The sequence below is a fragment of the Drosophila mauritiana genome, chromosome 2R, assembly GCF_004382145.1.
Source record: "Drosophila mauritiana strain mau12 chromosome 2R, ASM438214v1, whole genome shotgun sequence".
In the NCBI taxonomy this organism is placed as follows: domain Eukaryota; kingdom Metazoa; phylum Arthropoda; class Insecta; order Diptera; family Drosophilidae; genus Drosophila; species Drosophila mauritiana.
The window spans coordinates 16,243,573-16,268,316 of record NC_046668.1 but is presented as its reverse complement, the minus strand read 5'-3'; the positions used below and the strand labels follow the sequence as shown (position 1 = coordinate 16,268,316).

General features: G+C 39.8%; 6 protein-coding genes across 7 annotated transcripts in view; 4 read left to right on the top strand and 2 right to left on the bottom strand.

The window, feature by feature from the left end:
- Positions 1–24,744, bottom strand: part of LOC117136560 (potassium voltage-gated channel subfamily H member 8) — a 52,908-nt gene that overhangs the window by 24,472 nt on the left and 3,692 nt on the right. The window contains exons 1-4 of one of the 2 annotated variants that reach the window (XM_033297514.1): positions 4,340–4,358; positions 3,752–3,880; positions 291–401; positions 30–149 (exon numbers count right to left, since the gene is read on the bottom strand). In XM_033297514.1, the coding sequence (XP_033153405.1) occupies positions 30–149; positions 291–401; positions 3,752–3,880; positions 4,340–4,343 (364 nt within the window). In that variant the 5' untranslated portion in view covers positions 4,344–4,358. Of the gene's footprint in view, positions 1–29; positions 150–290; positions 402–3,751; positions 3,881–4,339; positions 4,359–24,744 lie in introns of those variants that run through there. The other variant, XM_033297516.1, reaches the window with a different exon arrangement.
- On the bottom strand, positions 6,497–6,997 carry LOC117136566. The gene has a single exon (XM_033297521.1). The coding sequence runs from the start codon at positions 6,995–6,997 to the stop codon at positions 6,497–6,499; it is 501 nt and encodes a 166-aa protein (XP_033153412.1).
- On the top strand, positions 7,764–8,424 carry LOC117136565. Its single transcript, XM_033297520.1, has 2 exons — positions 7,764–7,850; positions 7,912–8,424. Exons 1-2 carry the CDS (start codon positions 7,764–7,766, stop codon positions 8,422–8,424), a joined length of 600 nt encoding a protein of 199 aa, XP_033153411.1.
- LOC117136562 (phenoloxidase 2) lies at positions 12,243–14,933 on the top strand. Its single transcript, XM_033297518.1, has 6 exons — positions 12,243–12,663; positions 12,719–12,854; positions 12,924–13,418; positions 13,495–14,128; positions 14,242–14,494; positions 14,554–14,933. Exons 1-6 carry the CDS (start codon positions 12,308–12,310, stop codon positions 14,750–14,752), a joined length of 2,073 nt encoding a protein of 690 aa, XP_033153409.1. The 5' UTR covers positions 12,243–12,307; the 3' UTR covers positions 14,753–14,933.
- LOC117136563 lies at positions 19,886–21,977 on the top strand. The gene has a single exon (XM_033297519.1). The coding sequence runs from the start codon at positions 19,993–19,995 to the stop codon at positions 21,868–21,870; it is 1,878 nt and encodes a 625-aa protein (XP_033153410.1). The 5' UTR covers positions 19,886–19,992; the 3' UTR covers positions 21,871–21,977.
- LOC117136561 lies at positions 22,141–24,722 on the top strand. Its single transcript, XM_033297517.1, has 2 exons — positions 22,141–22,209; positions 22,273–24,722. Exon 2 carries the CDS (start codon positions 22,295–22,297, stop codon positions 24,566–24,568), a length of 2,274 nt encoding a protein of 757 aa, XP_033153408.1. The 5' UTR covers positions 22,141–22,209; positions 22,273–22,294; the 3' UTR covers positions 24,569–24,722.

The following is a 24,744-nucleotide window of genomic DNA, read 5'->3' as shown; positions in this document are numbered from 1 at the left end:
GCACAACGGCAATTTGGCGGAGGGCTTACCTTCCTTCTTGTAGAAAATAACCTCCAGCTTCAGTTCCATCTTATTGGAGAGACTTTTCTCGATTTGCTGCTTGTGCTCCTCCTTCGTATCCGGTCCGTAAAGGAAATGACATGAGCAGCCTGTTTCGTGTACGGCGGAATTTGGGGCCGGAGTTTGGGTTATTTGTGTTTTGTTGGCAATTGAATAAAAATGGGCACAATACATACAAATGAGTATTCAAGTGTTAAATAAGTTGAGTCTGTCCGATGGTTCGTCCTTACCCTTTTGCATAATTTGCGCGCGTGAATATCCTGTCAAATCCACGAACCCATCCGAGCAATAAACAATTGGATTGCCATTTGCCTGCGCATTGCCGAGCACAAAGTTCGAGTCTGAAAGTGGAGGAGAAAAGTTGGATGAACTGGGGGAAAATTGGAACGGCTGGCGGGAGGGAGAAAACTGTGGACATCCCAGTTGGGCTATGGTGAAGGATGATGTTCAGCTGCTTTTCATTTGGCATGAAATATTGTCCCGACAAACAACGGTAATAAGACAAGTCCTGCTGCGTGTCCTTTTCATGGAAAAATAAGACTGACGGACTCAAGCTGAATGTCGCCTTGAAATGCACATTTCCATATTGCCAGAAAAAGGGTATATACAACCATACACACATATTGTTATTACACAAGTAATATTATTTATTAAACTACACTTCGCATTAAATCAATCCATCAAAGCAAATATATGCAATCAGAAGTCCTTGCAAAAATCACTTTCATAAATAAAATACCCGTTTTTCCTAGCATATTTCATTTTCTTTTCGAACAAAGCTCCATATTGTTATGAGCTTAACCTTTCCCTTTTTATGGCTTTGCCATTTGCACTTGACCTTCATGTCTGGGACATTCTGGCATTTATTTTATTTTTTGTGCAAACGCTGAAATAAACTCAAAATCTCAACAGCATTTAATTAAATTTTCCTTCGAGTTCCTGCGAGTGCAGGAAATGAAATTCTTATGTGCCATTTGGTCAATTCCGAAAACAGGATTCTGGCTTGGCTCCTGCGACGATCCCGAAAAGGGAAATCCAGCAAAAGGTTACTTCCCAGGATTTGCGCTGTGTGATTTTATTTATAGCATATCCAGGAAACACAATTCAATGCGAACCAGCTTTTCCCAGCGTGCTTTCCTCTTTATTTACCTTTTGAATGCAATTTCATAAATAGAATCGCTCCCCGCCCACCCAAACTCACTCACATCCTTGCAAACCTATACGACCATCCCATCCTGTAACTGGGGTCCTGTGAATAGAACGAGTGCGATCGTAATTGCCGACACAATGGACAGATTACATGGAAAGTTATATATGGATAGTCGGGCTGTGGACGGAACAAATTGAATTGAAAGACAAGCCGGCTGAATGGCAGCTCAAAATGAAAACTCATAAGGCACAGCACACAATACAGCTAATCTGCATGTGTGTGTGTGTGTGTGTGCTCGACAACAATATCAACCAGTCTTAGATATGTTCTACAAATGGAAAGTAATTGCAATAATCGCATTTGTTAGCAATCAAGGTCGTGTTGTCGCCGTCGCAACTCTGGAAAGCTGCCAGTAAATTGTTTACATTCAATATTCATTACTCAATGGTTGGCCTCTTGCCGGGAAAACTGTAAACTGATTGTTAAATACTTAATGCTGCTGCCGCGCCGCAATAACCAACAAATTAAAAGCAAATTTACTTAATGTATTGCATCAATAAAAAGTTGGGTAATAGTGCTGTGGTCGCATTAAGAATGAATGTGCATGTGGGAAAAATCGAATTTAATTGTTTGCACTCCAATTAGTGACTGTAATAACTGCGCTAAGTGCAAGTTTATGTATCAAGTGTCAATATTTAAAGTGCTAAATTTGAATGGACTCTTCGAGGTGCACAGGACACGTTTTCCAACAGTATTAATTAAAACAGCCTGCATTCACTATTCACTATTTAAAGCAATGGAGAATTTAATTATTTTTACGTATTTACGAGAAATTGCACCATATTATTTTCAGGTGAATATTAATCCGATTTAAACATCCCACGCTATTCAAATTTCAGCATTAATTGCTTAAACGTATTTATTTCATATATGTAGTAATGATAGTTCGTGAAACTTTCCTGTAACAAATATGGAACACACATGTCTAGGAAACAATCTGTGGAAAACCGGAAGTGAAATCTTTTTGTTTGAGTTATTTAACAGCTGCCGGCAACAGAGACATCCATCCACACGCTCAACTCACTGACTGCGGCTCATTTGATATGCTTATTTTATTATTTATGGCTCGTAAAACCTTTTTAATCCCCCTGCCGGCTGAGCATTTCATTTCAGAGTTTCGTGTTCGCAGTTTGTGACAACTCGCAAAGACAATTATCGCTTCCCTATGCCTGCTGCTTGTGTGCGAATAAAACAATTAATTTATATGATGGGGGACTGACATGTTTTCTCGAGGCAGCAGCCCTGCAATGTCAGCACGTGTGTGTGTCCTGTCAACGATTGCCATTGGCGAAAGGAAGAAAAGGAAGCTGAAAGTTGAGCAGGACTTGGCTATCTGGGACACAGATTATGGCCCAAATCAATCGATCGATCTGGTAAGTGCAAACAAAAGATGAGAGCCAAAGACAAAGCCTCTGCAAAGATAACAAAAAATATGCTTTCCACTCTATCGACTCTAAAGTTGCTCGGCCATTAAAGCAAACGTTTCATTTTCTGTTTAAATATGAAAGGTTCTTAACTATTTACAATGTAAGCATATAAAGGGAATAAGTAATTTAAATGAAATGTTGTTGCTTTCCTCTTCCAGATCATTACATTTGATTGCGCGGCAGGAGCAGGGGAAAATCTTTCGGCAACCAAACGAGGCGCAGTTTAATTTACTGTAAAACATTTTTCCTCTCAAAGGAATTCATTTTGTTGAGGCTTCCACGAAGCTTTTCTGTATTGTATTTCGCGAAAAAAGGCGGCCTCTGTGCCCATAGTTTTAATTTCTCCGCACACGGAGCGGCATTTTGCATGCTCCACGGGCAGATTTTCAATAAGGATAAGGTCCTTCTTCGCACACCCACATACACCACACACACACACACATACATATAGCACAACAATTCGTGACTGGTCGGCGGTGGTCCCTACGCACCAACACTTAACTGACATCTCCCCCCAAAGTCTCTGGTGCCCCAAGGATCGGATAAATACACGGCAAAAAATAAAAAAATATATAAAAGTAAAAAAAAAAAATACTTACAAGGAGTTTAACATTAAGAGCAATATTTTAAACTCAATGAAAAGCCATTTTTTAGTAATTTTTTTTTTAATAATGTTCTGACTATAATATTTTTAAAATAAAACATAAAAAATTAAACTAAACATCACTCCCGATAGTAAAAACATTTTCTGAAGGCAAGAAAAGACAAACGAAATGTTTTTACTTTTTTATCTAATTCTTCTCAGTGCTGCGAAATCTCCTTTCAACTCCATTTCTTTCAGTGAAAGCGAAGGAAACCCGGATGATTATGCCCGGAAATCTCTTATGCGCACTTTTTTACGAGTTGGCCAAAACGATACGGGCCTTGGCTTATGCAGACTTCAGTCCGAGGCCGCTCAATAAAAAAGTGTCATAAATATAACATTACGAAAATCATATAAAACTCAGACTTGGAATCGCTTAGCAATTTGCATGGGCATGGGCATTTCACTTACGGGTGCCATCGAATCGGGTGGCGATGGTGTCCAGGAATGTGTTCTGGGGCGCTAGCAGCCCCTTGCGGGCTGGCATGGGAATGGTGGGGCCGGTGCGCCTCTTGAAGCGCGGCTTGGGGCGTGGGAAAGCTGCAAGTAGAAGGCGGCGGGGAGCCATTAATTTTGTTGACTATTTGTATGATTTAAATTTGAGCAATAAATTCCTCAAATGGTTGACATAATGATCAAAAGCATAACGGGTTTATATTAGATTAAATAAAATATACACTTGAATTCCAACAGAATTAATAAATAGCTTAAATGAAAAGATCACACATGTCATTGGAAGTTTTTTTTACAGTCAACGCTCGGCATAGCAATTTAATTAGCATATTTTTAATATAACAAGCAATATATTTTTATAATTTAAAAGATCGCCCCAGTACATAATTTGCTATTACACGGAGATTTTTTTATATGTATTAGTTTCGTTTAAATGAAAACAAAGCAGTTTTGTTGTACCCACTCAATATTTTTGATTAACACTGAACATTTGACCCTGGAGAGCTTTCACTGTATATATTTTAATTGGTTTTTTTGGACATATACCCATGGCATTGTTTGCTCTTCGACGGGCTTCCATTTGTTTTTATTTTTTCAGCCAGGAGCGCATTGATATGAAAATATTTGTCCGTCAACACTTTTTCATTCAGCTATTCGAACAATGGGAAAACTGAACTTAAATGGAAAACATTGCGAATCCATTTAACACACAGACGCTTCGCACACCCAACAACTGCGGTGTGTTGAGGTGTGCACACCAAAATCGACTGTTCTCCATCCTTGATATGCGTAATTTCCTTTTGGCCGCATAATAATTTTCACCAATGATTCGAGCGGTCGAATGGCAGTAACAAGTAACCGCAACCGCAACAGTGACAGCTGTTGAAGCTTCGGGAGGCAAAAGTGGGAAAAAGTTACATACTGATAAGAATACGACGTCACTGGCGGTAAGTTGATTTAGGGAGTGACGAAAGCTTAAGCAGGCATTACGGGGTATGTTCACTAGCTATCTAAATCCTCAGAAACATAATATTTTCGAAAGAATAAACTACTCAAATCTTGAAATTGATAAAACCATATGGGCTTAAGAAGCATAATTTTTCCCGTTAGAAAAGTACCTTCTATTAGCTTAATTATTCATTTTTGTCTATATCCAAATCAAATTCAAAAGATCTAATTCGCAAATCAATGGCTATTTTAGGAAACCCTATTCTATTGCACACCCCTGTGTTCGCTGGCTTGTCAAAAACACTGATAAGCTCGCACAGCCAGTGCCGCCCACAGCCTTTAACCTTATCAAAGTATTCGGTTGGCCATCGAATGCGATACTAATTAATATCCCATGAGAAAGGGGCCTGTGCATGCACCAAAACCGCACATATGTATTCCCACTGGGGTTGTACCGCAAAATTTTCATTTCCAGCATTTCCTGCGACCATCAGGTGGCAGCATATGATTTCTCCAATCTGGCAAACCCCAACACATGTATGTATGTGTGCACAGACACAGACGCAAACATGCGGCGGCATTTGCAACTGTTTGTGCGTGCATGCATGTGTGTGTGTGTGCAATTTCCGTTTCCGCCTTATTCCACATGATTAGGCTGATGATACTTCGGTTTTCCTCTCAGCACGAGTTTTTCCTGCTCGCAAAAATGGAGAGTTATTTCTTTCACCAAGGTTACCCGGTGGTTAAAGTTATTTTTGCATGAAATAATCAAGGCAAGTGCTGCTTCTGTGGGTCGAATCAAAACTCAATGTAAATTTCCAATTTCATAAATGTGCATTGCATATTTCCATTCACCGAACACGTATTAACCAGGAAGATAACCTTGTATTTGAAATAGTTGCATTCTACAAAAGTGTGCATACAAAATTGTAAGCTTGCAGGGAAAATATTACTTTTTACAATATTTTTTACAATATCGAATAACTGGTTATTTATGCTGTGAATAAAGAAAAATAAGCAGCTTCTATGAAAAAATCTCATTAGCATAAAAAACTCAATGAAAAGACTTTAGTAAATGGACTACTTCCTGTCTATCCAGCATATATGTATGTATGTGAACAGACCACATTGGCCGAAAGGAAATTATTTTTAAGGAAGATTAACAACAAGGAAATAAATGCAAACACCCCCGGGAATCGAGATATGGCCAACATCTGGGAGTTACCTCACGCCAAAGGTCCGGCATTCAATTAAGCAAATTTGGCTTATTTGGCAGCAGAGCTACCTAATAACCACATTAAAACGAAATCGCCTTGTAAGAGGGCGAAACGAGTTTGGAATTTTTAATTCCGCCTGCCGCATGTGGCGTTTTTTCGGGGAATGAGAACTGCAGACTCCCGGAAAACCAGCACGTGCCCCATAAAAAGAAGCATGGAAAAACGGCTGTCAGGGAAACGGAAACGGAAAAGCAGGAAAAGCGAAAATATGCTTTTCTGGACACACACACACTTGTCTGGCCAATAAAGTAAGAAGCAATGGAACTCAGAAGGTAACTCAATTGCTCCATTTTTATTCATCCCATTTGCAACCTGCCCACATGAATTACACGGTGAGTCAAAATCGCTTTGATTCTGAAAGTTTGAGTGCAAGTAATTATTTAAATTCAAAAAATGTTCTATTCAATGAAAGTTTGATTTAACGAACATTTTAGCAGCATAAAAACTTTTATAGAATTTTTTTAATGCAATTTAGCGTTTAATCCCCACCAGCCGCGCCTTTGGCATTTTTTCTGCGTTGCACTCTGCTCTGAATAAATCCGCGAATCAGCTTGTGGTGATTCACAATAAACTCGAACCACAGATTCATGTCAGTTTCGAAATTAAAGGCGGGCATGGTAGCCATATCCGAACGGAATCCACGGATATAGTAGTTCACATCCTTGGGCCAAGGACATCGCTTTGGTACGTTACTAAATCGATCCATATGCTTGCGGCCCAGTTGGATGAAGGCGATCTGGTTCTTGTTCGACAGCAGACTGCAACCATCGATTCCGGATAGATTAAACAGCGTAAAGTCGTCGCCAAAACGTCGGGGTAAAACAATCCGCATGTTCACAAAGAACTTGGCCACCGGCTTTTGGAATTGCAGCTCGATATTGAAGGACGGCCGTTTCACGCTTTTGCTCAAGCCACATTTCAAGTGCGATAGCATCCCATCGGGATCCTCACTGCTGCAGGAGCAGTTCGTAAAGACCATGTCAAAGCTGGACTGCAAAAATGAGAACTTATGAGCCTGAACTCCAGGGTCCTGTGCCACAAAATGTTACCTTATCGGCCTTGGTATGATTAAAACAGGCCAATATGCCAATAATTATTACATCGAACTTGTTAAACATTATGTTGCCAGGTATGCCAACGAATCCGGAATAATGTTATTTGTAGCATATTATTTTTTATAAAATATTGGTTGACATTTTTAATTACAAGCAGCTCAGTTGTACAGGTTGTAATCCACTTGACTAATCACTCTCTCGTTTGTAATAAGCTCTTTTTTCGGGCTGAAGCGTTAATTGACAAAGAGATTATGGGTAATTACGGAGCAATGTCATTATTGATTCGATCACAAAACTAAGCCATTCGCGATTTAAACTTAAATCAGCTTTGTTTAATGAAGCATTCGGAGAGCTCATTAGATGCTTAATAATGCAAATTATGTTTTCACTTGAAATTAAAAATGTAGATGCTAAGACAGCCTCCTTTGCACAATTTAAATTACCTGCTCATTGTTTATTTATTATACTTATGAAAGCAGCAAATGAGATTGTTCAGCTCCATAAACTCATCCATTCAAATGTATTTAAGTCGAGCCTTATGGCACTATTATAACAATAATAATTGTTACTGCAGCATTAGTCACGCATCAGCAGATTTTGGTTTGTTCATTCCCATTTAGAGGATGCATTTGGGCATTAAGTCTAGTTGAATTGCATAATTTGAGTGGTTTTGTTCGGGACACGCGTAGGATGGAGATGAAACCAAAGACAGCTGAATTTTGGATGGTAATTTTCCTCTACCTGCTCCCTAATTGGAAATTGGAGGCGGAGGCCAAGGTGCGTATAATAAGCACATTGAGTATATTCAATTTCTGCAGCTGAAGTTTGCGTTTCTCAGAATAATTTTGAGCTGCAAACGGATAATTTTACATGCAGCAGCGATGATATTAGCTCAAGCGTGCTCAAGGAGTTCACTTGTGGCATAAGCAAAAGTGCCAAACGCCGCACTTGGCACATGGAATTCGTACTCGAACAACCAGTTGCCGAACATGATTTCTTTATGAAAATCATCCTGCCGCGCAGGAGACCTCTGCCGGATTTCGTCCTGCTCAATGTGACCACCGATGGCTGCCAGTTACTCGCGAATCGCAATCAAGTGCCACTTATGCGCTTGGGGCGGAATATCATGGAGCGTTTCAGCAACTTTCCCAAACAGTGTCCTTTCAAGCCAAACTTTACCTACTACATCAGGGGATTTCGCCTGGATCTGAACCTTCTGCCCGCCGTGGACATGGAGACGCCAGTGCACATCGAGCTCACTTATCAGAACAAACAGCAGGGAATCAGATGGATTACCGGTTACCTGATGGCACGTGTTCAACGGATTAGCGAGAAAAAGCGGCCCAAGTAAAATTATTGAAGGAGTTAATAATCAAAGGATATATAATACAACCTAGATCCTGATTCCTTTACAAGGAAATAATAATGAAAATGCCTTTTCCTTCCATTTTTAATATGTACTTTAATGCTTGACTTAATTTTCAGATGATTAAAAAATTTTACATTTCTACAAAAACTTTCTTTATATGGATTAAGAATTGAAATTGAATTCCTTCTCTTTTCTTTCTTTCACCTTGTCTCTGTCTAATTTAGCATTTGATATCTTTTAGCCCTAATGAAAGTGCCGTCTGCAAAGGGCACATAGCATTCATGTGCGTTTGACAAATCTGCAGAGGTGAGCATATGGCCATTGAGTTAATATCGCAGAAAATCATCTGACACACCAGCCCAAGACTCTGTCTCTTTCTACCCGCATGTCTCCGTCTCTTTCTCAGTCCCCTTTTTCATGACAGTTCAGCCAGATGATGTTGCTCCTGTTGTTACAGTTGCCGTCGCTACCTTACCACTCACTTTCCATTCTTTCCATGTCATTCCACAAATGTTGTTCAATTACCTGCGCACAGACAGAGACGGACAGATGGATATACACTGGGAGAAAAAGTGCATAGCACCAGCAATTAACAAGAAAAGCACCATTATAAACTATTATTGTATTTTCAAATTGTTATGAACAAATGAGTTTACACAATTAACTTGGATAGTTTATTTTAAAAGATTATAAACAAATGAAACTTAATCAAAATCTTATTACTGCAATCCCTGCTATGAATAATTCTTTAAAACCTTAAAACTTCATATGTTAGCTTTCTTGAAACCAATATGATTTCTACGCTAACTTAATATTTTTCCCAGTGCATATAGAGAACATTGTGGCGGCAACTGGTTGAGTATGCTTGTATTTAAGTGTGTTCGACTCGCGTTTGGATCGCTACAAACTGAAACCAGCTGCCTCAATTTGGCATTTGACAGATGACGAGGCAGTGGGCAACTAATAACCCACCCACCCAATCCGCCCACCTGTCTGGGCGGAAAGCGAAATGAAGTGAGAAATGTGACATTGTCGTCAGTTGGTGATTTGTTACAGTTAGTGAGTGGAACAGTCGCCGGTAAATGTAACTGAATGGACTTCCGGCGGGCCATGTGTTGCAGTTGCCACAGGGGATTGTTGCACCTACCCATCGCAAATTGCCATCAGTAAAAAGGCCTCTGGGAAACTAGGCATTCACAAGCAAGACACGATGAACCCATGAATACCCTGTAAAGCAGACCTAACTTTGGTCGAAGACAGCTTTTTGGCTTTTTCATCTCGGCCCCTAAGAGATTACTCACTTGCACCCTTTATTAATCACTCCTACTCTTTATTCTCGCTCACTGTCACTTTCACTTACACTTTCTCCGCATTTCTCTTTTCGCCTGGATCAGCTGGCCTGCCTTTCAGGAATGATTTTTAATTAGATGTCAGGGATTTGCATGCATGTGTGTCTCATTACGATGGAGTTTGCTAAAGTCGCCTGTCACTTCATTTGATGGCCAAGGGAATCTACTGCCCACACTGAGTTTTGGGGCAAGAAAACTACTCTGATGCGGTCCCAAACTAATTAAGGCCAACTGTTAATTGGCCGAGTTTCGGCTGCCACACAGTTCTTTGGAAAGACCCCTAGTTAATATATGACAGTCTATTGTCAATAAATGGGTTTGTTTAATGCATGAAAAATACTAAATTAGCTAAATTTGGCAGTAAAATTTGAATACAAACATACAATAAACATTTAAACATAATATTGTATATATCCATCAATTATTTGAATTTCAATTAAAGAAGGACAAACAAAAAATGTAAAAATTGGTATACAAAAATTTACGCTTTCCATGAGATTAAACAAACAATACCCACTCAATTTCGACACCCTTTTCAAAACCTTGTTTTCCCTGTTCATGAAAGCCCACCCACATTAATGGAGCTGATAAGTTGCAAACAGATTAGAGCCATGAAACTTTAATCAGTTTGGTGCCCCAAGTGGGCAAACAATTGAAAGCGTAGCCCACTCGAAATTTTGATAACACACAGCCGCAAATTCCTGCGGTTGGCCCACAACTAATGAATAGTTTGGAATGTTCTTTAGGGGCGGAGGCATGTGTTTTCGAACCTGGCCGCAGAGTGCTTAAGCCAAAATGTAAAATTTAAGCCAGCGGGTAATTAACGCATACCCACAATCCTTTTTATGGACCAGACTTTCGCCCATAAAGCCATACAGGAAGAGTGCTTGGCGCCTTTTACAAAGTTGCGTGGTTTTTAAGACTTGTTGGTAAAAGTTTGGGTTTCTTCTTTTCATTTTTTTTTGTTTCTCCGGTGAAAGCTAGCTCTGCACGTGTGTCCTGGCCAAAAGCTTTTGCTTTGGCCCATTTTCATCCTAATTCGATTCACACTGCCAAGTTCGCAGACTCACACACTTTTCCACAATTTATAATTAATTAAAGCAAGTTTGTCTTTTGGGCTGGAATCTGGAGCACATTTGCCATGGCTGTCGTTGAATATTCAATGAAAAATTACACTGCTCGGATAAATATTTGCGTGCAGTCAAGTGTTTTCTGGGAAAAGCCAACTTCAATATACTCTGAAATGCGGCATTTTTATATAACAAGAACTATTTTCAAAACATAATCGGTATGCATGTCTTAAAAGAATCTACAAAAAATCGCACAAAATATTCTTGCTTCAAGTTATTTGAAACAAAAATTCAATTGATGGTAGTCAAATTTGCGTACATAGTTCCTAAACTGAAGATTGTGTATCTGCTGGAACATCGACATTAGCAAACAAAGTCGAGCAGAAAAGTCATTTTCATGTTGTTATGGCCAGAGTGCAGAAATTGTGAAAATTCATCTTTTCAATTTTCGCCAGAAACCCGGACTTTTATGCAAACTTGCTACGCTCGTTTTTGTTGCTGTCAATTTCACAGATTAATGCGCACACATTTCAACGCCAAAGTCGGCAGCAACATTTATTATTGACAATGGCCAAAAGTTTGGCCATTCGCTTTGCTTTTTGGCCAACATCGTTCTTTTGGCCAGACGGCGAAGCGACAAAAATTGATTTACAGTATAGATATTTTAATCATCCAAGCTCTCTTGCCATTTAGTTCTTAGTTACATGCAGCTCCACACTGCCATTCCAAAAACCAAATTTATGGGCCATGTCGAAGGACGAGCCCTCTGCTCCAAGCCAAATTTATGGCCTCGCATTGGGCGGTGGGCGTTGGGTGGGTTGTTGTTAAGGGGGCGTGCCAGCCTGTTGAGCAAGTATTTCGGTGTTATTTCTATGCGAATAAGAAGCTTTTCCGGTGGCCTTCGGCCTGTTTACTTTAGGAGTTGTATTTCGCGTGGTCGCAAAAAGGTTTCTCTGATACTTTTTCGGCAAAGACAAAGAAATTCAATTTAAGCTTCCTACCCCGGAACTAATAACCCTTCAAAAACTTGAAAACAATTAATTGGTTGTGGGAATTATTGAAAAAATCAGTATCAGTTCAAGCTCTATTCAGTTTCACGTTTAATGGCATTCAACTGAAAATCAACAATAGTTTACTATTTTATGGAAGCAATTAAATGTATTTCTCTTATCATTTTTCGGCTGAACAACTCTTGCGGCATTGCACTTTTTGCTTTTTCAGGAGCTATCGGCAAAACCACAATGAATTTGTGAGAAAAAAGGCTCGACCATTGCAGTTTGTGGTGAGAACTTGATAATAAACATTTATAAGAATTTTATTTTTATTTTCGGACCGCTAGTTAGCTATAAAATGAGTTCGGCTTGCTGTCACAATCACAGTTCTCCAACAGGCTTCGTTGAGTGAAGTTAAAAGTGTAGTTGAGAGTGTAGTTCCATAGCGAAAACCATGACGAACACGGATCTGAAAGCCTTGGAACTCCTGTTCCAGCGACCCCTGGAGCCGGCATTCACCACCCGTGACTCCGGAAAAACTGTGTTGGAACTGCCCGATTCCTTCTATACGGATCGATATCGCAATGACACCGAGGAGGTGGGCAATCGTTTCTCCAAGGACGTGGATCTGAAGATCCCAATTCAGGAGTTGAGCAACGTTCCCAGTCTGGAGTTCACCAAAAAGATTGGTCTCAAGAATCAATTTTCGCTGTTCAACAATCGCCATCGGGAGATCGCCAGTGAGCTGATCACCCTCTTCATGGGCGCTCCCAATCTCAGACAATTCGTGTCGCTTTGCGTTTACACCAAGTAAGTAATCGTACTAAAATAAATATATGTATTATATAATATATTATTCTTTTAGGGATCGTGTAAATCCTGTGTTGTTCCAATACGCCTACGCCGTAGCCGTTGCCCATCGCCCGGATACGCGTGAAGTGCCCCTTACCAACATTTCCCAAATCTTTCCGAGCAACTTTGTAGAACCTTCCGCCTTCCGGGTTCGTTCAAGTCCTTCTTTATTTGACCAACCTAAGTTCTTAATGGTGTATTTATAAATTTGACCACAGGATGCCCGTCAGGAAGCTTCTGTCATTGGAGAGAGCGGCGCTCGTGTCCATGTGGACATTCCGCAAAACTACACGGCCTCGGATCGCGAGGATGAGCAGCGCCTGGCGTACTTCCGTGAGGACATCGGTGTGAACAGCCATCACTGGCACTGGCACTTGGTCTACCCGACCACCGGACCCACGGAGGTGGTCAACAAGGATCGTCGTGGCGAGCTCTTCTACTACATGCACCACCAGATCCTCGCACGCTACAATGTGGAGCGCTTCTGCAACAATCTGAAGAAGGTGCAGCCGCTGAACAACCTGCGTGTGGAGGTTCCCGAGGGCTACTTCCCCAAGATCCTGTCCAGCACTAATAACCGCACCTATCCCGCCCGAGTGACCAACCAAAAGCTGAGGGACGTGGACCGCCATGATGGGCGTGTGGAGATCTCCGACGTGGAGCGCTGGCGTGATCGCGTGCTGGCTGCCATTGATCAAGGATACGTTGAAGACGTGAGTTGGGCCCGCTTGGAATATTCATAGCATAGGTCATAGAAAGCATTAAACGTTTTCATTTGATAATCCGTAGACTTCTGGCAATCGTATAGCATTGGACGAGATTCGTGGCATCGATATCCTGGGCAACATGATTGAGGCAACGCCAGTCCTATCCATCAACTATAATTTCTATGGCAATCTGCACAACGAGGGACACAACATAATCTCCTTTGCCCACGATCCCGATTACCGTCACTTGGAGGAGTTCGGTGTGATGGGCGATGTGACCACGGCCATGAGGGATCCAATCTTCTACAGGTGGCACGGATTCATCGACACGGTGTTCAACAAGTTCAAGACCCGCCTGAACCCGTACAATGCCGGTGAGCTTAACTTCGATGGTATTACTGTGGACTACATTGAGGCCAAGATTGGCAAGTCCAATACCAAGGCCAACACCCTGTTGACCTACTGGCAGAAGTCGAGTGCCGACTTGGCAGCTGGCCTGGACTTTGGTCCATCGGCCGATGGCAACATATTCGCCTCGTTCACCCATCTCCAGAACGCTCCCTTCACCTACACCTTCAATGTGACCAATAATGGAGCCAGACGGACGGGTACTTGCCGTATCTTCATCTGCCCCAAGGTGGATGAGCGTAATCAGGCTTTGAATCTGGAGGAGCAGCGACTGCTGGCCATCGAAATGGACAAGTTCACAGTTGATTGTGAGTAATAATAGAATTTATTAATTTATATATATATTTTATATTTTGGTATTTATACTTTTCCATTCTGACATCCTTCTACGATCTATTAACATTCTTTAATTAATCCCCAGTGGTGCCTGGTGAGAACACCATCCGCCGCCAGTCGACAGAGTCCTCGGTGGCCATTCCCTTCGAGCGCTCATTCCGCCCGGTTGGAGCGGACTATCAGCCCAAGGCCGCCGATGAGTTGGCACGCTTCAAGTTTTGCGGATGTGGGTGGCCACAGCATCTCCTGCTGCCCAAGGGCAATGCCCAGGGAATGCTCTTCGACCTGTTCGTCATGATTTCCGATTACTCGCAGGACTCCGTTGAGCAGCCCAAAACGTGAGTGCTATAAACCCAATTTCCCATCATCAGCTGACATTCTCCTTGTCGCCCATTAGACCCAATGATGCCTGCAGCACGGCGTACTCGTTCTGTGGTCTGAAGGACAAATTGTATCCTGACAGACGCACCATGGGCTATCCCTTCGATAGACGTCTGCCCAATGCCAATCTCACCGAATTGGTCGGTGCCTTTGGCAACATGGCCAAGACCGATTTGAGGATTGTCTTCAATGATCGCGTGATTGACAAGGCCTAGATGATTGCTCCAACTAACAGAGCTCATTTTGAAAATCAATGGAAACGGACTTGAAAACGGAAAACTCTTGGAATCATAACATTTTTGCTAATAACTTATAATTAACCAAACTTGTGCGCGTTTATGTGGTGTTTTATCGTTTTTAGTTACACTCTACAAAAATAAATGTAATATTTGCAGGCAGTAATACAAGCGAGTATTGATATCTTTTGAATGCAGTGGGGAGATAGCTTTAGCCAAGGAACTTTTGGTTAGCTTATAATGTATCTAATAGTCTCAATTTACCACCCGGGGAGACCAAAGAATTTTACAGATTTTTATTTATTACTTTTTCAAGGCAAAACAGAGATTACTCGTTTTCGTTGGCCTCAAGCGAGTCAGCCATGGATATGATAAATATTTACCGATATAAGAAATCCTCGTCTAGGAATATTCGCATGCCAAATATTTGCTTAGCATTATTGAATATTATTTATGGCAAAGGAATACAGATACACAGCCGCAGAAGGGCGTTTATTTGTCATAGACAGACACGCCCACATCTGGGCGAACTAATCCTATTAGACTTCAAAGCGCCTTGCTCGACAAACTTTGCGATTGCCCATGTCCAGGAGGCCTTGGCGTTCCACCCACCCACCAAGTATTGAGGAAAAATAGAAAAACATCCTGGCAAAACAGCCAACAAAACCGCTGCACGTGTTGCGTTTATTAATTTTTGGCTTTTACCGAGTCGACGGCCTTAATTAAACATCCACTAGATGTGGATAAAGTTCAAGACTTTGGATTAGCGCAGCACAACAGCTGTCTCAAACAAATTGATTTTTAATAGATTTTTATGACTGCCTTATCTTGCGCCACATGACGTATACGTGATGAAATTGAGTTTCCGACTGCAATAATCAGGAGGAGGGAGGCATGTGCAATCTCTAATTGGGTTGATTTGCAGAAAGAAATGTAGGGAAAAGTTCCAACTCATGATTATGTACCTGCAGAGCACGCGAATGTCTAAAATACACACATATTCAAATCAAAATCGAAATGAAACTCATGCCAACAAAATAAAACGGCTACATTTTATATATTATTTGCCGCAAAAACGAGTTCAATGCGCCCAAACAAAAAAATTGGGGGCTAATGTTGACAGGACACGGCCACGCAATTTAATCTCTTTTGTTGCCTGGAACAGGACTTTTTTTTCCTTTTTATTTCTTTTCAAAGTTGCATATTTTATGACCGTGTTTTGTGTGTACTGCAACTGGTGTAAACTTTCAGCAGAATTCAAATTAAATTACAGCAGAACGGACAATTTGCGAAGAAGGCGTTTTGGCTTTGAGAGGATTTAAGTAAATATCCCCAAGGAAAGTAAATACACGTTTGAGCGTTATAAAAGGTTATTATGGTCGAAACGAAAGGCAAACGAGAGGGAGGGGGGAGGGTTCGACTGGCCCACAGCTTTTTTATCACTTCTCCTTTTTTTTTCAATCATTAGATCCTGGCCACAGGACATTCCCGCTCACTTTCCTTGCATTTATTTATGCGGCTAAATTTTAGAAAAATTAAAAAAATAGACAAAAATACGGAGCAAGGCAAAAAGTTGCCGAGTCCCTTTAATTTATTTTCGTAGCTGCGGGGCAAGAAATTTTGGTGTTCTTCCCTCTTTTTCTTCTGTGGCAAAGCCACCAAAAAGCCGCCACTTAGGCATAACTTTGGCTTTAGCTTTGGGTCGTTTTTCCCATATGCTGTTTTTGGGGGAGGACTTTTAGCTGTTTGCCATTAATGTTGCTGAGTTTGCTCCGTTTTTGGTTTAAGGGTTTGAAAAAATATTTGCCCGGATACTTGGCATATTAGCATACTTTTTTACCACCCAGCACACATGTGTGTAATAATTGTAAATAATGGGTTTGAAAAGAGTTTGGCGCTGATTAGGGTAACAAATGTTACAAATGTTAGAAACGTTTGTAGTAACCCATTGGGCCAATGCGAATTTAAACACATTTTTGTACACTGCAGTCGATCTGCGCAATTGATTGCTTAATTTCTGTGAAATTTGCATTCAATCAAATGTGAAGCCCATTAAAAAGTCAATCAGACGTGAATGCAAAGCAGCCAAACAAATTGACGTAGAAGGCTATTGTGTAAACCGACCTTGCAGCAATGCACTTTCTACTGCAAAATATATACACATATACACAAATGTCCGATCTGTTGAATTATAATCTGCAATATATAAACATCACTTGGCCTGACTGAAAGTAACAATAAAAACAAATATTTTTTTAGAGGGAAAATTATTCACTATCTATAACAATAGCTAGTACATTTTGATAGTGTATTCAAACTTTTCAATAAAAAGCTCATAAAAATCGATCTATGGATATGTTAGATCCCATGTTTACCACATAGGGCATTTTTTTCTTCGAAGCAAATGTAATCATATTTGTTGATGGTATTTTTGTCCCCTGTACACATAAACAATGGAATGGGAACCGAGTCCAATAATGTCTGCCTTGTGCCAATAAAATAATAAATGAAATAATGCAGCTGGTCTGGACAAGAACAAGACCAGTCACTGGATGATAATCATATAATATAAATACGTACAGGAAAGTCAAACAAAATGTAGATTTGGGAAATTTTACAGTCATTTTACTCGTTATGTAAAGATATTAAAACTTAACATGTATATATGTAAAACCACTTTAAACTGTATTAAAATTGTTAGTTGAGAGATGGTAAAATAGCGTAAGTTGAGTTAAATGCTATTTTACATTTTTATTAATCCAACATGGAATCTAACATCTTGGCCTGCGCTGTGTTTGGAAGAAGCATATGGATATGTTTGCCTTGGCTGGGCTGACATGCATGAAATTCGATATTGATTTAGACCTGGGCTCGCTATCCGCGAATAACGCAGCCCAACCACAATGCGAATGACAAAGCACTGTCAAGTGTGTACTTCCAGTATAATAGTACATCATCATTATTGGCATTTTCTCCATCGGATTCGATGCCAAGCGTCCTGGGTCCTGGGTCCTGAGTCCTGGAGCATGCTAATTGTTTGCAATTATGCTTTGAGTCAGATTCACTCCGTAATGGAAATCACAGGAGCGGCAGCACTTGAATGCATTAAAATGTGGAAATGCTGCCTCGCATTTTCCCGCAGTTTTCAATGCGAATTAGGTTAACCGCGGGAAATTCATGTTTAATTGAAACGCCATAAGGTTTCCCACCATATTTAGATAATTGGAAAACCGCGGCAGGACGTGAATGCTATATCACAATTAATTGTCATCTTCTAAAGTATGATCTACTTTCAATAAAAAAAAAAAAAACCAATTTAATATATTTTCAACACAATGAATAATTAATTTTTTTATATTTTATAAAATTTTACTTCTTTTGATTATTATTTTAACCGCCTTTTAAGACTATTGAGTGTTCATTTGCTATTTACTCTCAGAAATGTTTATTTGCCACGCGCTGAGACGTCGACATTTACTTTTGGCTGGTAATACTAATATTTAAATTAATTGCCAAATGTTTACACTTGGTTCAGCGACTTGGACAGTTCATCAGAAGAAGAGCGGTGTTAATCTGTTAATATCTGCCGTTTTGTTTATGGCCCCATTGCCATTGGCTTAAACAAATCACTTTTATCTGTCCCTTTTTTCTTTTTCTTTTTTTTTTTGCCCAAATTTGGATTGTAGTACAAAAATCGACAGCTGTGTTATTTTAGCATCCAATGCGATTCGCTGGGAATTTATGTTTTATGCACAAACACACACGAGGAGTAAATAAACAAGCAGCTTGCAGCTTCGTTTGTTTTCCCAACAAAAAAATTAACGCAAATAGCAACTTAGCGATAAAGTGCTGCTAAAAGCTATTAACTATGATGTCAGACAGCCATATGTACCGTCTATCTCATAGGCACTGGAAAAATGGATTTAAATTTTACATATATAAAGTATAGTCATCATCAACAATACTGGTTTATATATCAAAACCATTTAGGAGAAATTAAAAATAATATTTTTTTATATATTTTTATTTGATTAAATATAGCTTAACTTCGTTTTTTCAGTGTCGTTTTGTTTGGGTAATTTCTTTTTACATCCCATCTGATCACGACCATAACTGTGTCGGAACTTGAACTTGGCAAGGGTATTAGTCTTCTATATTCAGACAAACATACAATAATTATTCACAGATGTATAGCAATAAGTTTATGGCCATTGTTCTATAAACAATGTGATATAATTCAAGATGCTAAACAGGGTAAGTGGGGCAAAAACCTATGGATATTTCTAATTTTTAATTTGAACTAAAATATAAAACTATATTTTACAGCAAATTAAACTTGTTCCCTTCAATTTGTTAAATATAAAACTATTCGTTTCCTTGCACCTTGATATTTTCCCCAGTTGGCCAAAGGAACTCGCTTAGAATTGCGGCTTCCCTTAGGCATTTTGGGGCTTTGTCGTGGGCATAATGTGCATAGAAATGCGATTCAAGGTAGGGACAGACAACAATTATTCTTATTCGCATTGCGAGTGTGGGCGGCGCACATGGGAAATGCTCTTGGGAAATGGGAAAACAAAACGGAAGGCTGCGTCGCCAGCATCTGCCTGCATTATAAAGTTTGAACGGAAAAGCGGAGGAAAGTGAATATTTTAATTTCGCCAGAGTGCAGCTCACACACACACACATAGAGACGCAATCAAATAATTTAAGCCATGACATTGTTTTCACAACGAAGTGAACTTATGCTTAAGTAGAAGCTTGTGGCGTATTTTTCTTTGCTTAATTGTCAACCTAATAGGAAACCGATGCTAAATTGGGAAAAGACATTTATTTTGAATTTGAAAGCACACATTTCTGGCTGCCAACTCAGTTGACTTTTTGTTATATATCCAGATGATGAACAAATACAAATACTCTTTGGATTTGTCATGGTAACTTAGTGACAGTCATGGCCAGCAGACTAGGTCGCCAGGCGAGAAGAATAAGTCTTCCTATTGGCTCAAATCTTTTGAAAGCAAAAGATACTATTTCAGCCTCAGTGCTATGAACCAGTTAGTACAAAACATCCATCTTGTATCTAAGTCGTAATCCTTAAAATGATTGCTAGTAATCAACAGCTTGGAGGGATTAATCAAAGCATACATATGCCTGCTATAACCGAAATTCCGAGTTATCAAATTACGTGTGTATTCCTGTAAATCTAGTGTTGTCCTGTTATCATGTGGAGTGTAAGGCGTGGCATCGCCTCGGCGACCGCTGAAGGTCTTCGAAAGTTTTCCCCCAATCTGGGAGAGTACTCCAATCAACTTCAATCATGGTATCCACCAGTTTCGCATTCAACCAACTTTGTGAAGAACCTGGAAGCAACGAGCAAGTGTAGAAACTATCTGAGAATAACAGACGAACCCGAACTACCAAATTTGGCAAATATTTCTGAGCAGGTGTCCCGTGGTTCTCATACAATACCTGTTGGCTCGACCAAGCTTAGAAAATCGGTTTTAGACGATCCGCCAAAGAAATTTTGGCAAAAAAACGATTCGGAAAAATACCACCGAACTTTGATGGATTTAAAAACCAACTACTCGGCAAGCAAATCAAACAGCACAATTAATGGATCTAATAAGCCTGAAGGGCATTTAATAAACTTAACGGAGCCTAATAGCCATAAAAGTAGTAATACTCCAAAGAATTCCACAAAAAATATTTTTAGAAAAATAGTAGTGCCGAATATCCTTAAATTCAATAATCCGATCTTAAAAATTCCAGCAACAAGGAGTGTTCATAGCAATTCTATCAATATGATAAATGCACCAAAATTTCTGACGAACAACATTTTCCAAAATATTTCTTATGAGTCAACTAAGCAAATCGGGCATGAAGTCAATATTCCTCCCCATAGCTTAACGGGCCATAGTAAATCTCATATCAATTCCAGACAGTCCCAGAAAAGGAGAAATTTTCAGAAAAATTCTAAGTATTTTAGAAAGCCTGCTAGCATTAAGAAATTTAAAAACAAAAATGATCCTCAAAAATCCACTACATATGGTTCATCAACGGAACTGAAAACTGAGACTCAGAATTATTCAGAAAGGTCTCAGCCCCGAAAACAATCTCGAAAGAAGTTTCGAAAGAGTACTGATGAAAAACTTAAGACTAGAACCCTTAAGATTAGAAAATCGGCGAAAACTAATATTAAAAATCGAAAATCTAGCTCACGTTTCTCGATGGATTCACAAGACGTTAGTAACCCAAAGGCTAGAGGCCAAGTTTACACCGTGCCTAAGCCTAAAGATGCGAATGCATCTCAACTTCCAGATCAGTCCAAAAACGAAATTGGCTTGGAGCTCAGCAACATCACACAATTTGATCGAGAATCCTCCACGACGTGGGTATCTAAATTGGATAAGAGCTTTGTTAGTTCTGGGCCCACCGATCTCTATGATTTTAGGCCCCTTGATATACATTCTTACTTAAAGTTCTTCGAATCCTCGCATTCCATTCCGCCATATACAAAAGTACCTTGGCCGACACCTATTAAGCCCGTGAAAAGAAGTGCAAGGAGTAAAGAAAAGAAAGTAGTTCTACATCTTGTAGAGAGAAAACCAATTAAAAAGAAATACTGTACAACTGGCTTGTGTAAGAGACCATCCTGTTTTGCGAGACCATATAAATACCACCTGTTTCGGTTTGAAATCTGTCGGAGAAAACGCAAAGCTCCTGTGAAAGCTGTGTCCTGTCAGACAGAAGTCAACCGAAACAGATGTGAATTATGTGAGTTCAGTCGACCAAAGAGCGATCCCGATGAACCATTCATGATTGAGATGAAGAGGCGTCAGAATCGTGAGCAGTTGAAGCAGTACTATCTAAAAATGGCTGCGAGGGAAAAGATGTCCTGTACGGAAACACTTTTCGATAAAGAACCGGACTTGAAGCCCACAGAACCTACGACCAAATCCTTTTCTAAGTCTAGGACTACTTGCAATAATAATGTCGGCAAGATGCGCCACGAATTGAAGCAATGTTTAGTTACGTTGAACCTTTGTGGTCGTCTTGTCGAAGAATGGTTGCAATTGTCCAGATGCAAAAGGAGAAACTAAGCTGGTTTGGATGCCGAACTGAATTGGAGTAGAAACGTCGAATCATTCTAATGTATGATGTATTTAGTATGTTTTTACTATCGGACACGGTGTTCTTACTGATGATTCTGAATAAATGTAGTGTATTACTGTATCTACTATTCACTTCTAGGGCAATCGAGGTCGGGTAACTCTCCAAAATGGTTTGCTTTTTATATGAACGATGATGAATTTAATAAAGAATTTCCTAAATCTAAGTTGCCTTGGCAGAACTTTTAACCTCAAGTATATTCTGCCAATTAAAGTCAAGAAAAATCAATGAAATGGGCGCCCTAGCGAGCACATCAAATTGTCAAGCAAGTATGCCAAATTATTTTATTAGTCATTTAAAAATCCTACATAAAAATACCTTAAAATTGTTAGTGCATAAAATTAGTGCCTCGACATGTCGCTGAACATTTGGAAGAGCACCCGTTTGCTGGATCGAAATTGTCTACGTGGCAAGATCCAGGGACTATCGCCCCTTCTACGGACTATGGACTGGCCACCAAATAAGGATTCGGTTTTCCGGGCCACTTGGAGCTACTATGCTAGCGGCTGTCAGGAGCGACTGACGGACATTCGCAGGCGCATCGAACAGAACGCTAGAATTGTGGCTCCAATTAAAGAGCCAATTACTAAACTTCCAATGGACTTAAAGATGTCCTTCAACGAAAACCAATTGCCGCCAGGAATAGATTTGGATGAGCACATTTATCAGGAACTGGTGTCCTGTTTCCGGAACGCAAAGAGCACTGAATCAAAAAAGAAAAAAGAAACATCGGCCAAGCGTTCGAAAGTTCAAAAGTATTTCGATATGGGCAAGTTTTCCACTCCAGAAAAATGGATTGCTTGGAAACGTCAAGAACTGCAAGTTGGTCAAATGCTGCAGAATTCTTTCGATCCTTATTTGAGAGCGGAAATGCACAAGAAGCTACAACATCTACGAAAACTCACCAAACTACGACCTCTAGTAGTGCTTCCAAATCAGGAAGAAAATATTAACAAACACAAAGTATCATTGACTAAGAAAAGAAAGTCCCGACAAAAGTCCACGAATTCATTAAAAGGTGAAAGCGAATCAAGAAAAAATAGCACAAAAATTGCAGATACCTATAAAACTTATAAGAATCCCAGTAAAAACTCGAAGATACAACATTTGCGCATAGGAAGTATTAAATCGGAACATAGTAAGCAATCTTCCAGGAAATCGACAACTAGTACGATATTAGCATTCCATCCAAGTCTAGAAAGTATCGCAAGTACACGACAATCTACCAGATCTTTTCGTCCCTATGTCAAAAGACCAGTAAAATCAAACCATAGTAGTGATGAAGATGTTTTTTATGCAATCGATGATGTAGGAGAATCCCCACTGTTAAAAGATGTTACTTCCACGTCGGTAGCTTCGGAAAAACATCAAAAGTCAAAGAATTCTAAATTACCAATGAAAATTAAAAAACCTAAGTTTATAAAGCAACGAAAACATGCAGAAAAACCGAAAAGCAAAAATCCTAAAGTTCACAAGAACTCAAAACATCCAAAATCGTTAGGTTACTATTCTTTTAAGACCGACAGCGAATCGGTTTCCAAGAACGTATCATTTTCGGAAAGCAAAACATCGCTATCTAAACAACGAATATTACGCAAGAAATTAACATTAAGAAAATCAAAATCAGAGGGGACCATCGAAGAGGAAGAGCAACCTGTGGACCTACGACAGAGTTTCGCTTCCAAAAGTATGTCCCAATTTTTGAGTAACTATCCAACGTCAAGATCGATTGAATACCTTGCGCAAATCGCGAAAGGTACGTCATCAAACGATCTTGTCCTGAATTTAAAGAATAAATTCAACGAATCGGTCGTGTCACTATACAGAGGTCAAATGACTAACTCGGATAATGGTAGTGAAATTCAAGATATCCGTAGAAGCTTTATTCTTAGTGGCGATCATCATGGCTGGGCCTTCCTTGGCAAAAAAATGGCCTTCGTTCCGCCAACTTCCTATAGCACCTATAGCAGGGCTAAGCTAAAAAGACGAGACCCAATTGAACCGACGGAGAAGAATGTCGAAACGGATGGACCCGATAAATCGCCAATAAACTCTATTGCCAATGTTGTAGGTAACAAGACAAGTCCAAGAACTACAAAGGAACAAGAAGTACGGATGCAATCTAAAACTGTTTCTGTTGATGAAATGCTTTCGTCTGTGGAAGCGAAACCTTTGCTAATTTCCGATCTAGTATCAGACTTTATGCTGTCTTATGGCTCTAATATGAGTTTTTTTGAAACAAATCCGGATTTATTTAAAAGCAATCAATATGAAGCTAACACTACGACTAATCAAAAAGAAGTGCCAAAGAAGTGTCCTCAAAAGAGAAAGGTAAAGAAAGTTAAGGACGTGAAAAAGAAGCCATCGCAGCACTTTAAGAAGACCTGCTCCTTATGCAGGTGTGTTAGAAGAAAACGTTCCGAACTGCAGCCTTATATGCTGCAGATGCAGAAGAGACGTCAACGATTGGAACTGAAATCCTACTATATCCAGAGGATATCGAAATGTCAAGAATATCTAAAGCACGACCCGAAGGAAACCTGCACCCGCGATGGCCTAGCTATATGTTATGAGACCCTCAATCTTTGTCAGCAGATCGTAGAACAGAAGTTATCAAAAAGATCATAAGGCTAAATTCTAAAACATATGATTCAAACGCAAAGATACAAACATATAAGATGTAGTTTTTGTGATTTGAAATAAATGAAACAGGGAACAAACAGGGAGTCTGTAGAGTATCCAGAACTACCCGTTGCATCTAGGTCCTTTTTTACTTGCCCCAATATTCCCCCAATAAAATCAAC

What these genes read in the sequence shown, in the direction of transcription:
- LOC117136566 (XM_033297521.1), bottom strand. Translation starts at nt 6,997, where the DNA reads ATGGTCTTTACGAACTGCTCCTGCAGCAGTGAGGATCCCGATGGGATG.
- LOC117136565 (XM_033297520.1), top strand. Translation starts at nt 7,764, where the DNA reads ATGGAGATGAAACCAAAGACAGCTGAATTTTGGATGGTAATTTTCCTC. An exon ending in AATTGGAGGCGGAGGCCAAG is followed by an intron (nt 7,851 to 7,911) that starts GTGCGTATAATA and finishes TGCGTTTCTCAG; the next exon opens with AATAATTTTGAGCTGCAAAC.
- LOC117136562 (XM_033297518.1), top strand. Translation starts at nt 12,308, where the DNA reads ATGACGAACACGGATCTGAAAGCCTTGGAACTCCTGTTCCAGCGACCC. An exon ending in TAGAACCTTCCGCCTTCCGG is followed by an intron (nt 12,855 to 12,923) that starts GTTCGTTCAAGT and finishes ATTTGACCACAG; the next exon opens with GATGCCCGTCAGGAAGCTTC. An exon ending in TCCGTTGAGCAGCCCAAAAC is followed by an intron (nt 14,495 to 14,553) that starts GTGAGTGCTATA and finishes GTCGCCCATTAG; the next exon opens with ACCCAATGATGCCTGCAGCA.
- LOC117136563 (XM_033297519.1), top strand. Translation starts at nt 19,993, where the DNA reads ATGTGGAGTGTAAGGCGTGGCATCGCCTCGGCGACCGCTGAAGGTCTT.
- LOC117136561 (XM_033297517.1), top strand. Translation starts at nt 22,295, where the DNA reads ATGTCGCTGAACATTTGGAAGAGCACCCGTTTGCTGGATCGAAATTGT.